Source organism: Callionymus lyra, chromosome 19, assembly GCF_982586985.1.
Source record: "Callionymus lyra chromosome 19, fCalLyr1.hap1.1, whole genome shotgun sequence".
Taxonomy (NCBI): domain Eukaryota; kingdom Metazoa; phylum Chordata; class Actinopteri; order Syngnathiformes; family Callionymidae; genus Callionymus; species Callionymus lyra.
The window spans coordinates 12,346,941-12,363,690 of record NC_141836.1 but is presented as its reverse complement, the minus strand read 5'-3'; the positions used below and the strand labels follow the sequence as shown (position 1 = coordinate 12,363,690).

The 16,750-nt window shown below is 35.5% G+C and overlaps 1 protein-coding gene and 1 non-coding gene across 2 annotated transcripts; one reads left to right on the top strand and one right to left on the bottom strand.

Moving 5' to 3' along the window:
- Positions 1–6: 6 nt before the first annotated feature.
- On the top strand, positions 7–16,076 carry LOC148059531 (calcitonin gene-related peptide type 1 receptor-like). The gene is made up of 12 exons (XM_087781958.1): positions 7–91; positions 7,049–7,106; positions 8,141–8,291; positions 9,837–9,944; positions 10,003–10,115; positions 10,189–10,280; positions 11,376–11,505; positions 11,575–11,728; positions 13,280–13,407; positions 13,470–13,682; positions 13,854–13,895; positions 15,436–16,076. Exons 1-12 carry the CDS (start codon positions 39–41, stop codon positions 15,697–15,699), a joined length of 1,506 nt encoding a protein of 501 aa, XP_087638084.1. The 5' UTR covers positions 7–38; the 3' UTR covers positions 15,700–16,076.
- A 317-nt stretch (positions 16,077–16,393) lies between these two features.
- Positions 16,394–16,465, bottom strand: trnaq-uug (transfer RNA glutamine (anticodon UUG)). Its single transcript has one exon. It is a non-coding gene; the product is annotated as a tRNA-Gln (tRNA).
- Between the last annotated feature and the right edge of the window lie 285 nt (positions 16,466–16,750).

Below are 16,750 nucleotides of genomic sequence, written 5' to 3'. Positions count from 1 at the left end.
ACGGTTTTGTTCGCGGCTCGGCAGGACGTCCTCGGATCATGACTTCACGGGGGTCTAGAGACGCTTCTGTGATGACGCACCTGCACAAAAGGTGAGTCCTGCTCGTCATTTTAAAGCTCCTGGACTGAAGGGGTTATTTTTTTTTCTGTGACTCTTGACCTTAATGTTGTTCGCTTGTGAGTTTTTAAAAAAAGCTTTATCGACAATATACAAACACGAGAACACATTATATTAAAATGTTTAAACGTTAACATGACTCGTTTGTTAATAAAGTTTTATTATTGATAAAGGGTTTTCCCGCCAGTGCCTTCTGTGATTTTAAAGGTGTTTTGAGGAAGACGTCGCGATTCAAATATTCATCAAAAAACGATTTAAAATGATATAAATTCAACTTTTTTTTGCCTCCATCGATCATGTCGAAGGTAACAACATATTGTTATTGTTTTTGTCGCTCGCACAGCTACAATACACATGTGGTACTTTGGATAAAATACATACTTTATACAATATCCGTGTTTTAATGAAAAGTAGCTTAAAGCGGTTTTCATGTGTTCTTCATCATACACAATATTTTACCCCAAAAAAGCTCAAAAGTGTGAAATTATAATGTCTGACTCTTCTCATACTTTTGGATGGTGTTTTGTGACGGTTGTTTTGAATAATTTGCATTTTTTTCTCAGGTGATTTTCATTTATTTTACATGTTTGGTCCTCATTGGTCTTTGTAGGAAAACATCCATTTGACAAAACTACCAAATATTGCTAAAAACAAATATGAATACACAACAGAAAATATGACCAACCTGTTTCTTTCTCTTTTATTTTTAGAAAAAAAAGATGATTTTTGAAAACTCAAATAGAAACAAATGAATCAGCTAATAGGCTAGCGTTAGCTTAGCTTAGCCTCCTCATTTCTTCCATATTTATATGCAGCAATATACAAGAATAATATAAATATAAAATAAATATATAGAGAAAGTATGATCTCAATGTTTTTTTGAAAAGGCAACAGATTTATTTTGTAACAAGAGAAAAAAAAAGGAAGTAACCTGACGGAATAGTGTTAGCCTAGCTTAGCCTCCTAACCACTTCCATCCTCCATCTTGAAAACACAAGAGAAAATATTGACCGTCTTGTTTCTTTCATTGGAAAAACAGATTTATTTTGTAACACAAATAAAATCAAATGACCGACTAGCGTTACTTTAGCTTAGCCTCCAGTGTTACCATAGCTTAGTATTCCATCTCGAATACACAATAATAATATGAATACACAATAGAAAATATGACCATCTTGTTTATTTCCTTAGAAAAAGAGATTTATTTTGTTACACAAATAGAAGATATAAATCGACTGACAGACTAGTGTTAGCGTAGCTTAGCCTCCAGCCTTACCTTAGCTAAGCCTTTAGCATTACCTTAGCTTAGTATTCCATCTTGAATACACAATAATAATATAAATATACAATAGGAAATATGACCAAATTGTTTATTTTGTACTAGAAAAACAGATTTGTTGTGTAACACAAATAGAAGCATAAATCAACTGACAGACTAACATTACATTAGCTTAGCCTTCAGCACTACCTTAGCTTAGTATTCCATCTTGAATACACAAGAATAATATGAATACACAATAGAAAATATGACCAAATTGTTTGTTTTTTTGTACATAGAAAAACAGATTTGTTGTGTAAAACAAGTAGTTAATAAAAAATATATATTATATATATATTCACCTGATAGACTAGCTTACCTTATCTCTTCCATACCCAATCTTTTGTTTACAAACGCTATTAAAAAAATACTAAATTATTCTTTGGGCATTTATAGTTTGTTTGTGAATCATGACTCTTCCATTGTGTTCTTTCACAGAGAGGTGTTATTGTATTGTTTGTAAATACATTTTAAGGTTTATTATTATTATTATTTTAGAATAAGCTGCAACTTGTTCCTGAGTGTTGTTGTTTTTTTGGGGTGGATTGTGATTTAAAGTGTGTATTTGTTTCAAGACTGAGAATAGTCTGTAGCTACTACCCCCAAAAGAAATCAAATCTTATTTAAACTTTGAGGAAAAACAGAGAGGTACAATAATAATTACTTTGCAAGTAAAAAAACAACTCATGAGAAACATTTTATTTTAGTGTAATTTGCAGAAATGTCTTTTATTTCCAACACATTTTCAACATAAAAGTTTTTATTATTGTTGTAATAACTTAGATATATCATAATTACAAATGTCTACACTGTCAACAAAAACACATTTTGAACATTTTAATAAAAAACTCCTGAAAGCACAGAGCTTTAACAGTAGGTCGGGGGGTCATAATGTTTTTACTGTGCCCTTGCTGCTTTCATTTCACCACTCCAAGCTATTTTCAAGTTTGCTTTGTGTGCCCGTCTATAATTGTCTCCCCTTGGCTGCAGAACACTCGATACCCCGCCTGCCCCTTCCCACCTCCTCGACTGTGTTTCTGGACCAGCTCTTAGAACCATGTCGCCTATAATAACTTAGATGTTTCTACTCTTCGCTGGACTGGTGTTCGTCTGCGTCCAAGTGTGACTACCATGTGGGAAAAGATGTTGACCCCCCCCGACCCCTCACTCATTCCTCTTACTTTGATAACACAGATGCCCCCCCCCCCCACCCCTAAACCATCTCCCTTCCAAGTGACGAAGAAAACTTTTTTTTTGTCGGGATGTTTCGGTATCTTTGGTCGGGTCAGGATGTCGGATTGATCAGTCGGGGGAGGGCAGCCATGCTGGACTACTGACTGCTGGGAAAAAAGTTTCATGCGTGGGATGATGCTGGTCTCTTATCTAAGCATTCGAAACCCCCCCTGGAGAACAGTATTGACATGGAAAAAATGTCGTACCCTAATGTCCGGCCGGCTAAATTTAGATCAAGCTTTGGGAAAATAACCAAGTGATAATAAGTCATGGAAAGCTGTGGAAATCCTAAAGGGACGCTCAAGACAGATTTAAAGATCATAAGCACATCTGGGGAAAAACTCTAATGGAATCAAAGTGCATTTGAGTGGTTTGTTTTGCTGTTTATTTGAACTTATCAAAACCCAGGGGTGGGTTTCATTTGACCCCTGTGACCGCCTGTAACTGAACCGTCTTGTGGTGGTTGCAGAAGGACCTTGTGTGTCGACGTGATATTAGAAGACCTGCTACTGAGTTGCTGTTTATGTTGCCGCATGTTTATAGTTTAAATCTCAGGGAATCATGATAGTGACAAAGGTTTTCATCAGGGGTGTCAACGTTTTTAACTTGAGGGTTCACCATAGTATCACTTCTTGTGTCACCGTAGTAATACTCTGAGTCACCATAGTATCACTCCGTGAGTCACTGTAGTATTACTCTCCGGGTCACCGTAGTGTTACTCCATGAGTCACCGTAGTATTACTCCGTGATGCACTGTAGTATTACTCCATGAGTCACCATATATTTACTCTGTGAGTCACTGTAGTATTACTCTGTGGGTCTCCGTAGTATTACTCCATGAGTCACTGTAGTATTACTCTGTGAGTCACCGTATTATTACTGCAAGAGTCACCGTAGTATTGCTCCATGAGTCACTATAGTATTACTCCAGGAGTCACCGTAGTATTACTGCAAGAGTCACCGTAGTATTGCTCCATGAGTTACCGTAGTATTGCTCCATGAGACACCGTAGTATCACTCCGTGAGTCACTGTATTATTAGTCTATGAGTTACCCTAGCATCTCTCTGTGAGTCAACGCTGTATTACTCCGTTAGTCATCCTAGTATTACTCTGTGAGTAGCCCTAACATTACTCTGTAAGTCACCGCTGAATTACTCCATTAGTCACCCTAGTATTGCTCTCAGTCACCCAAGTATCACTCTGAGTCACTGTAGTATTACTCGGTGAGTCACTGTAGTATTACTCCACAAGTCATTGTAGTATTACTCTGCCAGTCAACATAGTATTACTCCGTGAGTCAAAATAGTATTACTCCGTGAGTCAAAATAGTATTAATCCGTGAGTCAACATAGTATCAGTCTGTGCGTCACTGTCTGTTGTGATACTGCAGTAACAAGAATATATTTGTAGTATTCTCGAGCACTTGACCCTGGTGTTGCAGAATTTACAGACATCATGACACATGACTCTTGAAGTAGTAACTGCTTTCATTTGTTTTGAAACCAAAATACAAAATATGTCCAAACATCAGCATCGACTGTATCCTCTCGTCCTTAGTCATCGTTGTTCCTTTATCTGATGATGTAACGACTGCTGCCACCTGCGGTAGGAAGTTGAATTGCAACAGAATTTAACAAACTGTGTGAATATTTACAAGTTAAATGTGAAAAAAAAGATGCTTTGACGTTGATTTAAAAAATAAATCTAGTTCTGTGCAACAGTCTAGGGTTTATTGTCTTCAGGAGGTAAAAAGAAGTTTCATCCTAAAAAGACAACCCGGCCCACAATCCTTTGTGTGCTACGAACAAAGACTTATTTTTGTCTTGCGAGTTTGTTCGGCGGCGGGTGGAGCGAGGATGTGATCTCGGGGAGACGGTGAAGAAAGTTTGCGTCCTCCTCGACCTTGATCCTGCAAACACACTGTTGGGGTGTCGGGTACCCCCTCTGTGCCTCCTCAAATCCCCTTCTGAAATTTGAATATACAGAGCATTTCCAACAGATCCGCCTTTCACCTCACACGCCACCAGACTAGCCTTTGTTTATAAGCTTTTTAACTACTTTGTTTTAAGGGTAACATCTTGAAATATATGAGCTTTAGATGTAATTCTGAACGTGTGACGTCCTAGAATCCTGCTTCTCGTTCTTCTATCGACCCTTGACAGCGTCTGGTTTTTTATCTTATCGCTCCCTCGCAGCCACCGAGAAACCAAAGCTCTCCACCGTCTCTCTGAAGGTGCAGTTTTCTCCGGAGCGTTCACCTTCATCTGGTGCTGTTGTGTTCTGGATGAAGACGAATGAACCTTGTTTGACCGTTAATGTGTTTCTGTCAGAGCCGGCTGACGACCATTTATCTCCGCTTGAGCTGAGCGTCAATAGAACAGCTGAGCTTTTGTACCGTCTGTTTTATCTTCTTGGTACATGTGTCTTCGTAAAGAAAACCCCCCAACGATGACCAGTATTATTAACTTTAATACCTCACATGTGTTGAATGCATCAGAATATTGATGAGTTCAATTTAACAATTTTTGTATTGAAATATTGTTGTTTTTTAAGCATTGAATAATTGAATTCAATACATTTTATGTTGGAAGGTTAAAAATGTGTTTTATTAAAGAATTGAATTCCACAAAATGTATTTAAAAATGTGTTTAATTAATCTAACTTAAGAAGTATCATATTTTCAAAATAAAGAATAATTCTTTCACATAGAGTTTGATATTCTAAATCCAACTATATTTAAAAATCTAAACCCATTTTTGTAATTGGCAGCATTTTAAATGTAATAGTAAACAATAGTTAATTTTAAAAGGCTAAATGTTTATTCATCCCAACTGGTGTCAGGATATTTAACTCTCTACTTTAAATATCCTGATGCTAATCCGTAGTGTGTTTTTCTTCTCGTGTGTTTTTATTTTATTTTATTTTATTTTATTTTATTTTATTTTATTTTATTTTATTTTATTTTATTTTATTTTATTTTATTTTATTTTATTTATTTTATTTTATTTTATTTTTTATTTTACTTTATTTTATTCTGTTAATAGTGCGAATTTTCTAATACTGTAAATAATTTGTATATTTTTAAGATCGTTTTATTTTATTATCTCTTTTACTATTTCTTTTTTTCCATGCACTTTATTTTCATTGTCCTGCTGCTGCTGTTGTAAAAGTGTGTTTCCCCCCTCTTACGTTTTCTATTCTATTTCTATTCTATTCTATTTATAAATGTAATTTTATGTGTTTAACCCCTGTGTTATCTCAGGGTCAAGGTGACCCGGAGGCCCTGAGATAACAAGGGTTAAAGATAATGTGAATTTGGAAATTATTTATATAAAAAACAACAACTTTTAAAGTAAAAATTATTAACTCAACCTTTCAATATTGAAATGACTGAATTTATTAGAAAAATAATGCTTAAAAAACAACTTAATAAACATCAAAGTTCCAAATTACTTTAAATTGAACACGTAAATATGGAACTAGAGACTATTTTGTGCCCGAAATTAAGAATGTCTCAATTTTTTGGCAGCCGCTGTAGAAGTCTTTTGCCGACTTTCCTGCCATTGTTTTGTCAATGGAATAATGTTGTGATGCAAGACGGTGCCGGTAGTGACTCTGAATCTAGTTAATAGGTCAAAGTTTTGCACATTATTGTGGCCAAACATCTGTCAGTCGAGGTCACTGGCTGAACAAAATGAACGTTTACCAAACTGTCTTCAGTAGAGTAGTCTGTGTATTTCCATTCTTCAATTTATTTCTTCACCAAACACTCATCGAATTCCTTTCCTTGAACATCAGTTTTACTTCTTTTTTTTTTTTTTTTTACAAGGCGTCCATTACATCAGTTCCTTGTCCTTGATCTTAAACGCTGGCCTCTTTATAGGTCAACATATCTACAAGTACATTGACTCGCTAGTAAAATCACCATAAAACATATTAATTACAGTAAAAGGATAATAAAAATGATGTATTACGTGAACAAACAATCTCAATTTGATTCACTTTAAAGAGCAGTATGTTTTTAATTCCAAATATCTCATGAGTACAGTCTTTTCTATTTAAAATATTGTTTTTTACAAAAATGTAAATTAGAGCAAAACATTAAAATCAATAATGTACTATTCATTTTCTTATCAAGCTAGTTTTCATATGTCAAACAGAGTCCATTTTAAACTTCACTACACATGTTTTTTCCTGATATTACTCAAGAAAATGTTTTTCCCCAAATTATTTCTGTAGAAACTTCCGAGAACTGATAATAAACATGTGTGACTTCACTCGACACTGATGCTTGAAGATCCTTCCTGTGTAAACTTCCTGTTCAGATAGACAAAAACAACTTATGATTTTTAAAAGCTCGCTCTCGTCTTCTCTCCCAGAGACATGTGCTGTACTGCGACGTTCTCCTTCCTAATTCTTCTGGCTTTCACCTCAGAGGTAAATCATCCATTATTCATAACCATCGATCACTCGTGTAATCCAATAATTATCAGCAGCTGCAGTGAGAAGTCAAAGGTTTCATGTCTCAGCACGACTTTGAGCCGTCATCGTAAAAGTTGATTACTTTAACTAGTCATTTACTTTACTACTTAGTAAAATGTGTCAAATTGCCATATTATATGAAAGTACATCAGTGCCATCCCAATATTGAACTGTTGTATTTTTTGAAACATAGTATTTTTAATTAAAATAAATATACATTTCAAATAATTTAAAAAAAGATTCTCAGCTATTTATTTTAATAATTTGTATATTAAAATTCAATTCAATGAGTGTTTTTTTTAATTATTTAATTTTAAGATTATTTTTTTTTACATAGAGTAAGATTTTCTAATTCAAATTATTAAAATTAAATTTTCTAATTATATATATTGTTTTAATTTCCTTTTAAATTATATATGAAAATGTTTGAACTACTGTACCAACATTTTTATATTTATTATTTTAATAAAATATTTATATTCATTATTTATTATAAATTTTAGATATACAATTTATAATAACACATTTATGTTTTTAGAATGTAAAAGGCTTGTTGGTATGAACTGTTTTAAATTGTTTTTCAATTTATCAAACTCTATGTGTAAAAAAGTAAAATCATTTATTTAAAAAATAAACACATTTTATAGTTAAATTTCTTTTTTTAATTAAACCTTTCAATATATTATTTAATTAAGTTGTTGAAAAAATGTATAATTAGATGCTTAAAAAATGTATACATTTGATCCAAAAAGAAAAATCAAAGTTTCAACTTGGTAAATGTTAAATTCAACCATTTGCTGCAAAAATATTAAGGATATATATTAAGAAATATAATATTAAGAAAATTATGTAATAACTTGCTTAATTTATTTCTTGTAGTTTAAAGGCAAAATGTTTTCATATTTTTCGTCACATCTTCATGTGGTCTGTCAAGTGTCTTTGGACTTTGGACTGTTTGACTTTAATTTGAGGACATCTTCTCCTCTCAGGTGTCTGCAGACGTGGATCCCACAGAAGATGAGGAGCAGAGGAACGTCGGAGAATTGTCTACTTTCCTCAGCACCTCCCGGAAAAAGATCTTGGCGGCTCAGTTTCAGTGTTACCTCAAAATAATCCGACATCCCCCGCGGAACGATGAAGGTAACTGACACCTGCATACGATACTTGGTATAGTGGAAGAGTTTTATTACATCAGTTCAGGTTTTTTACTACTGATCAGGAATAAATACAATAGGATACTTACAGGTAAAACAACACAATATATTGTGATACTGTAAATTTCACGATATATTTGTAGTATTGTCGAGTACTTGACTCTGGTGTTGCAGAATTTACAGACCACATGACTCTTGACGAAGTCGTAACTGCTTTCATTTGTTTTGAAACCAAAATATGTCCAAACATCAGCTTTAAAAGCAGCTGGAGTCACTGTATCCTCTCGTCCTCAGTAATTGCTGGGAATCTCGCACTTGTTCCTCCACAAAAATGAATAAAAAGTGTGAATAATGTTAATTGTAAATAAAAATTCCATATAGTGCTGTTGAATATCGATACAGTTTCGTTAAAAAATATATTGCGATAATTAAATGTATTATTTCACGTCATATACCGCAACAATGCCCGCATGCGGTTATCAGGACACAACAGCTGATGTATATTTCTTGTTCTGCTGAATCAGCATTTCGTTGACTCTCAAACATGTTTTCTTCCCTAAAAACGAATGGAAAATTGTGCATATTTATTCTTGGCTCCCTCTACTGTCAAAACTGAGCGTATTTCTCATTTCCTCGTCCGATATTTCTAAATATTAGCGAAAGTTCTCTCAGTCCTTCATCCTTAACAGAAATGCAATAACTTCAATTCTTTAAATTTTATTATTAATAATTTTATATATGTTTTTACAGGTTTATTTCTTTAGGTAAATTTGAATAAAAAAAGTGTCTTATGTTTCAAGAGTCACAGACTAATGATACTTCAGAGTAAACTCCATCTTATTCCAAAATAAAACACCTTTAAGACAGTAGTAATCAATAGTGATACAAAGCAGGTGAAAACACATGATGTTTCCAAATAAAAAAGGCTCAAGAAAAGACCAAAAACGTTGCTAACACATAGAGTCGCGAGGTCGTTCCTTCGTTTACACCAAACCACATGATTTTTAGCTGAAAGAATGTGGTCACATGTCAAAGACCACTTAACACTTAACAAACGCTCGGATCCATTTTGCTGCATCACTTTTGAGGACCTGGCGGTTCCTAACAATATGACATTCTTCACATTCATACTCGGGAGTCACACGCTCGTGTGTGTGTGTGTGTGTGTGTGTGTGTGTGTGTGTGTGTGTGTGTGTGGGGGTGTGTGTGTGTGTGTGTGTGTGTGTGTGTGTGTGTGTGTGTGTGTGTGTGTGTTAGGATGGAGGATGTGGGTCTGAAAGAGAGGAAGCTCTCTCTTTGTCTCACCATAATGTTATCACTCGCTCCTCTCTCAACAAGCTGCTGCGTTTCCGTCCATTGTCGATGACCTCAGTCCATTCAACATCCTTTTATTTACCTTTAAAAGTCAAATTAAAGGTGAATAATCCATTTAAATGTAAAAGATCGTTAGGTTTTAAACTCAGTTCTGCACTTTGACTTATTCAAACGATGGTTAAAGTGAAGTGTTTGTGACGTCTGGCGCCCCCTTCAGGTCACTTCTGCAATCGCACCTGGGATGGTTGGCTGTGTTGGGGTGACTCCCCCCCGGGGACGGTGTCTCAGCCGTGTCCCGACTACTTCCTGGACTTCGACCCCGCCGGTGAGGACGCATGTCCATGTTTTTTTTCTGGAAGATGTGACCCGTGTGGCTCCTGCAGAGAAGGTGACCAAAGTGTGTGACCCGGACGGCCGGTGGTTCCACCACCCGGAGAGCAACAGAGTTTGGACCAACTACACCCAGTGTACGACCTACACCAACGACAAGCTGAAGGTACATCTACGTTTTAACCTGCTTCACCACCCATTAGTCCAGTTGTTTCAGATTTAATTTAATTGTTTTCCAGATTGCCATGAGCGTGTACTACTTGGCTATGGTCGGTCAAAGTCTCTCCATCGTGTCTCTGTTCATCTGTCTGGTCATCTTCTCCTACCTCAAGTGAGGGACCAGATCATGGTTGATGTTTAAACACAGATATATTTGTCAATCAATGCTGTTTATATCTGTTTTTTCATTAAATATATCTCCATCAGGTCAAGTCTAGTTGTTGACTTATAATTATTTTTATTTTTTTTATACATATTATACTTGTATATTCTATATATTATACATATCATTTCTCTTTCTTAGCTTATCTTAAAGACCTTAATATGTATAATTAAACATTAATTCTTTAATTTAAAGCCAACCATCTGGCGGGCCTCGTAAAACAAACCCTACTGACCTTTTTATGTGATTTTTAAAACCATCAAATAAATGAAATACAATTAAATAATTGAGAAATATTTACCCTTGTGTTATCACAGGGTAAGGTGAATATAAAAATGTACTTCGATACTGCTTTAAAAAAAATATATATATATATAAAACTGACAATAAAACAATAATTTTAAGACGTTCACTTTTGTCGGTTTGTTTTTATATCCATTTTTTTTATTTAAATGATATGAAATACCATTAAATAGAAATGTTTAGGACTTATTTTCCTCGGATTTGGCCTTTTTGTGAGTATTTATTGCCCCTCAAAAAACAAGTGAATTAAAGAGATTTTGTAAAAGTCTTTGTAATTAAGGTTGTGTAATTGTGGCATGAAATTGTTGAAAAATCTAACCTTATTTTTAAAATAATAAATTAAAATCTCTTTTGTTTTATTCTCATATAACTTTTACTCAAAAGGGGGAAAAAAGAAGGTTACTTACTTGGATTAACTTGTATTAAAAACATGTTTATTTTTTAATTTGTTATTTAATTATCTTTATAATATATTGTTGTTTATCATAGTTTATTGTATTATTATCTATGTATATTAAATGTATCATATATAGTATGTGTACTGTATTACTAAATATATTGTATATATATATGTATATATATATATACATATATATATATATATGTATATGTATATATATATATATATATATATATATATATATATATATGATTAATCTTTATTTTGAACTGAAACTTCTCCAATAAAAGTATTTGAAGAGTTTCTTTTCAGTTTGTTCCTCTTCCGTTTGCTCTTGCCAGGAGTCTGAGCTGCCAGAGAATCTCCCTCCACAAGAACATGTTCCTGTCCTTCATCTTGAACTCCGTGGTCACCATCATCTGGCTTCCTCAGACCGTCGCCGTCAACCAGGCCAGCCACGTCGGCAACCCTGTGAGTCACCTTCACCCCCGCCGGTCTCATAACAGTGGTCTCTGACCCGGTACGACGTTCCCCCGACAGGTGGGCTGCAGGGTCCTGGCCATGCTGATCCAGTACACGTCCACGTCCAACTACTTCTGGATGCTGTGCGAGGGCATCTACCTGCACACGCTCATCATCGTGGCCGTGTTCATGGGCGAGCAGCAGCTCTTCTGGTACTACGTCCTGGGATGGGGTGAGTCAGAAAACGCCCGCTTTTTTTCTGCTTTAATCAAAAGATATATTTGAATAATAACATTTATGACTCATTTATTTCGGAATTATTTGTATTTATGTAGTGGAGCTGTTGGATAATATTAATATGGCGATATACAGTATATTCTATATATATTATTTTTCACGATACAAAATGTATTTTATGGTTTATATTTCAATAAAGTGTGTTTACAATATAATAATTCTACTTTTTTAATTTACAATGCCAGATAGCAGCAGTTATTATGTCCTCCGTAGCTGAAGGAAAATTAAAACCACGCGATGACTGAGGATGAGAGGATACAGTCGACTCCAGGAGTTTTTAAAGCTGATTTTTGGAGATATTTTAGTTTCAAAAAGCAGTTATTTATTGACCGATTTATTTTTCATCATAGTTCTTTTGTGGTTTATATTTTCAATAAAAGGTGTGTACATTTGTTTAATTATTTAATTTAAATGTTTTATTTATTATGAATTAAAGAGTTGTTTTAATATGCACACATCCACAGCTTTTATTTTTTTATTTTTGTGTTGAAATTAAACTTCTGGATGCCAGGTTTTAGCAGTCATTACGTCCACTAAAGCTAAAGGAACAATGAAATCATCCTACAATAATTCTACTTTTTACATTCACAACGCTAGACGGCAGCAGTTACTTCATCCTCCATAGCTTAGGGAACACTAAAATCCCGCGATGACTGAGGACGAGAGGATACAGTGACTCCAGCAGCTTTTAAAGTTGATGTTTTGACATATTTTGGTTTCAAAACAAATGAAAGCAGTTACGACTTCGTCAAGAGTCATGTGGTCTCTAAATTCTTCAACACCAGAGTCAAGTACTTGACAATACTACAAATATATCATTGTTACTACAGTATCACGATATATTGAAATGTTGCCCATGTATCGTGATACGCCTCATATCACCAGATTTTTGTTAACACACACCTCTATTCTGTAGATCAGGGATGTCAAAATCAATAAGACAAGTGGCCAAAATATTTTTGTAGTTCATAATAATAATAATACTATGTAATATTCATAATAAACAGGAAGTCTGATTGCGATATTGGATTATCACAGAAAGCAAAAATAGTTTATATAATTTCTGTAGTACTATGTGAAATGTCTTTTGTTTTGGAAAGAATATGGTATTTTCTCTAAAGAAACATTAGTCTGGGATTTTTGACACAAAATCTAAATGATTTATTTTTACTGTTTTCATCTGTCCGTCAATATAATGCCAACATTAAATGGTGCAAAGAAAGGTTGGGATTCAAGTATACTTATGTATATTACACTAATAAATTAAATACATGTACCTTCAACTTCTATTTAATCACATCAAGCTGTCGCTCATTGAACCTGTGTCTAGATTTAAAGAAACATGTTAACAGTTTGTGATCCTTCAATTTGCTCCAGTGACAAAAGTTGCAGAGAGGATAGATTATTAACTAATATATATATATATATATATATATATATATATTAGACCTGTAACCACTGAAGTACCTCCATCATGTGTCACCAGGCTTCCCCATCTTCCCCGCCATCACGTACGCAGTCGCCAGGAGCCTCTTCTACAACGACAGGTGCTGGATCAGCTCTCAGACTCATCTGCTCTACATCACTCACGGACCCATCTGTGCGGCGCTGCTGGTCGGTGTTTGATTGACGGGAGGATTTTTATGAATCGCCGATGACACAATCTTCAAATCCAGGTGAACCTGGTCTTCCTGCTCAACATCATCCGGGTTCTGATCATCAAGCTGAAGCAGGCCCACTGTGCCGAGTCCATGACCTACATGAAGGCGGCGAGGGCGACGCTGATCCTGATCCCCCTGCTGGGGGTGCAGTTCATCTCCTGGATGCCCGAGGGTCGCATCAGTCAGGCCATCTACTTCTTCTCCCTCAACATCTTGTGGCATTTCCAGGTGACCATCCAGCTCCTGTTAACATGGGAAATAGGTTTATAAATGCAGAGGAATATAGTTTTTAGCTGAGGATACATTTTGGAAGAATTCAGAAAATGTTTACACGTATAAATGTGTTTTATTCTTTACTATTTCTGCTCATATTGTTGTATAACATGTGTTTATTTGCAGGGACTCCTGGTGGCGATTATATTCTGCTTCTGTAACGCTGAGGTGAGCTCAACGAACATCTTAAGTATCTTATTATCTTATTATATCTTAACATTAAACCATCAGTCAAACCGGGGGCCAAATCTAGACCACCAAGTCATTGTATCGTTATTTAAAATTGAAGAAGATTTTGTTCATTTTGATATATTGACCTATAAAGATGTCCATGTTTACAGAGATTATTGATGTCAAAAAAACAGTATACGCTTTCAATAGGAGGAAATAAAGGAATTTGTTTGGTGAAAGAAGAGACAAAGAAGTAACTGAGACGAATTCGTAATCAGACTCTTACTTGTTGTTGAAGTTTTTTAAATATACACTTTGTTTCGGCTAAAATATTTCGGCCTCAAGTGTTCTTGAGTTTGACACTATTGCGTTAAACACCAGCACTGTAGCAAGTACAGTAGTTGCATGTTTTCTCGCTGCTTTGAATAAAAGTTGCCCATTAATTGTCACTATTACCTATATATCCTCTCGTCCTCAGTCATTGCCGGGAATCTCGCATGTTTTCCTCCCTGCGTTAAACAAAGGTTGCCGATTAATTGTCACTATTAACTGTATCCTCTCATCCTCAGTCATTGCCAGGGAATCTCTCAGATTCAGTGCGGAGGATGAATATTCCAATGTTAATTGTGTATAAAAATCGATACAGTATTGTTAAATATCGATACAGTCTTGTGAAAAAAATATATTGTGATATTTAAGAGTAATATTTTTTCTGGGACTGAGAGAAACTGTCATGTATTGCTTGATGTATGTCATCAATGACCGGATGCGGTTATCTGGACACCTGCAGGACTAGTAAAAAACAATCTCCCCAACACTGACGAGATGGTTAGAAGTTAGTTACGATCTTAACTAAACAGCTGACATTTATTTCTTGTTTTGCTGACTCAGCGTTTCGCTGACTCTCAAACACGTTTTCTTCCCTAAAAACCAACGGAAAATATCACACATTTTCTGGTTCCCTCTACTGTTAAAATTTGGCAAATTCATTTTCTTTCACAAAAACAATTGTGTTAAACACTATTAAAGTAGCAAGGGGTCGTCAAATTTACGAGTTCAGTAGTTGCATGTTTTCTTCCCACGTAAACAAAAGTTGCCCATTAATTAGCACTTGTTTAAATTGACAAAATGTATTGGAAATAACACACTATAAATTTGCATATCAGATGCGATCCCTCGCAACAACCCTCTCAGTGACAGTGACATAAACAACTGCCGCAATGCTTTGCCGCCCAGCCAACCAATCACAGCTGCCGATCCCTTTTAAAAAGAAACATAGAATTTATATACAGTATTGTAGCGACCAATCAATGAGCAGTGTGTAGAAAGGCATCATGGGAGTTCAGCGTTTTTGTTTTGAGTATTTAGTCCCACATATAAGTTATGTGTTGAAGTTGATCTGCTTATAGAAAATGACTCAAGACATAATTGGATTAAAAGGTCAAACATAAGGAGGATAATTGGATGAATACTAAAAAATAAATATCGTCGTAAAGTGTAAACAAATCGCTGTTAACTTAACTTAATCGCCCCTCAGGCCCAGACGGCTCTGAGGAGGAAGTGGACTCAGTGGAAGTCCGCCTGGGGAAAGACGGGCTGGGGCTTGACGCCCACCGCCGGCAGCCACTGCAACCACCACGCCAACTCCATCACGGAGACCAGCCGGGCCACCATCACCGTGGAGCAGCAGCTCGCCCGGCCGGCCCCGGAGAGCACAGACAATGGAGTGAGGGCGGCGGGCGAGCGCTGTCAGAACGGGGACGTGACGACCAACAAGCAGACGTGCACTGTGTTCTTATGAGTGTGGAGCAACTACGAGTCCCGAATAATGTGCATGTGGCATGTTTACCGTGACATGCTTTCATTTTTGAGCACACATCGTATATATTGTCGTATAACAACATATGAACATGTTTATTGTTACATTTATTGACTCTTAAATATTTGCTGATATAATTAATCCAAAGAAATAATTAATATTAAACTGTCCCTTTTTATGTGTTAACATGTATTTTGTGTAATACTTTTTTTTTAAGAATGTTTTGATGTATTCATTGACAGGCGGCCACGGATCCATGTGATCAGTCATCATTGTGCACTTATTGTTTTTTTCACATTATGTTCCATTTTTAAATTCATTTATATTTTGTCATTTTAAATAAAAAAACGTTTAAAAATTGTGTTTTCCATTCCATTGCACATATATCCAATTAACGATCGATATTTTCTTGTTTTTAAAGCTGTACTGAGGATTTTAGACTAAACTTAAAAGGTTATATTTAGTGTATAAAACAATAGAATGAATTGTGGGTAAAATATGACGCTGTCGTTCTTATAATCTCCTGAAGATGGCAGTAGAACACAAGAACGCGTTTTTGTTACGTGGCGATCAGGTTTCATTAGGTCCTTTAAACAGTAAAATAAATTGTAACGTATTTTCACAGTGAGTTTGCTTTTTATTTAAGAAAAAAATAAATAAAGTAAAAACAAAAGTCAGGTCCCGCCGAGATTTGAACTCGGATCACTGGATTCAAAGTCCAGAGTGCTAACCATTACACCACGGGACCAGCTGATGACTACAGCGAGTAGATGCGATATTAAACCATGTTGACTCCACGAGTTTGTATCTATTACATCGTCTGGAAATAAATACCACTAAAGTATAACATTTAAAAATGACTACAGTGTGAGTCGTAACAAATCTAAATCAAGTGTTTGCTAACAACTGCCTTCTCACTGCATCATACAACAACTGTATGTGTGCGGATGTGACGCACACACGCGGATAGAGACGTACATGTTGCTCACGTGGACGTCTTTTGTCAAACGAACGAAAAATCTCACCTCGACTG

Excerpts from the sequence above, each read along its gene's own strand:
- LOC148059531 (XM_087781958.1), top strand. The coding sequence starts at position 39 with ATGACTTCACGGGGGTCTAGAGACGCTTCTGTGATGACGCACCTGCAC. Across the intron at positions 11,506-11,574 it reads CCAGCCACGTCGGCAACCCT|GTGGGCTGCAGGGTCCTGGC; the intron begins GTGAGTCACCTT and ends TTCCCCCGACAG. Across the intron at positions 13,408-13,469 it reads CCATCTGTGCGGCGCTGCTG|GTGAACCTGGTCTTCCTGCT; the intron begins GTCGGTGTTTGA and ends CTTCAAATCCAG.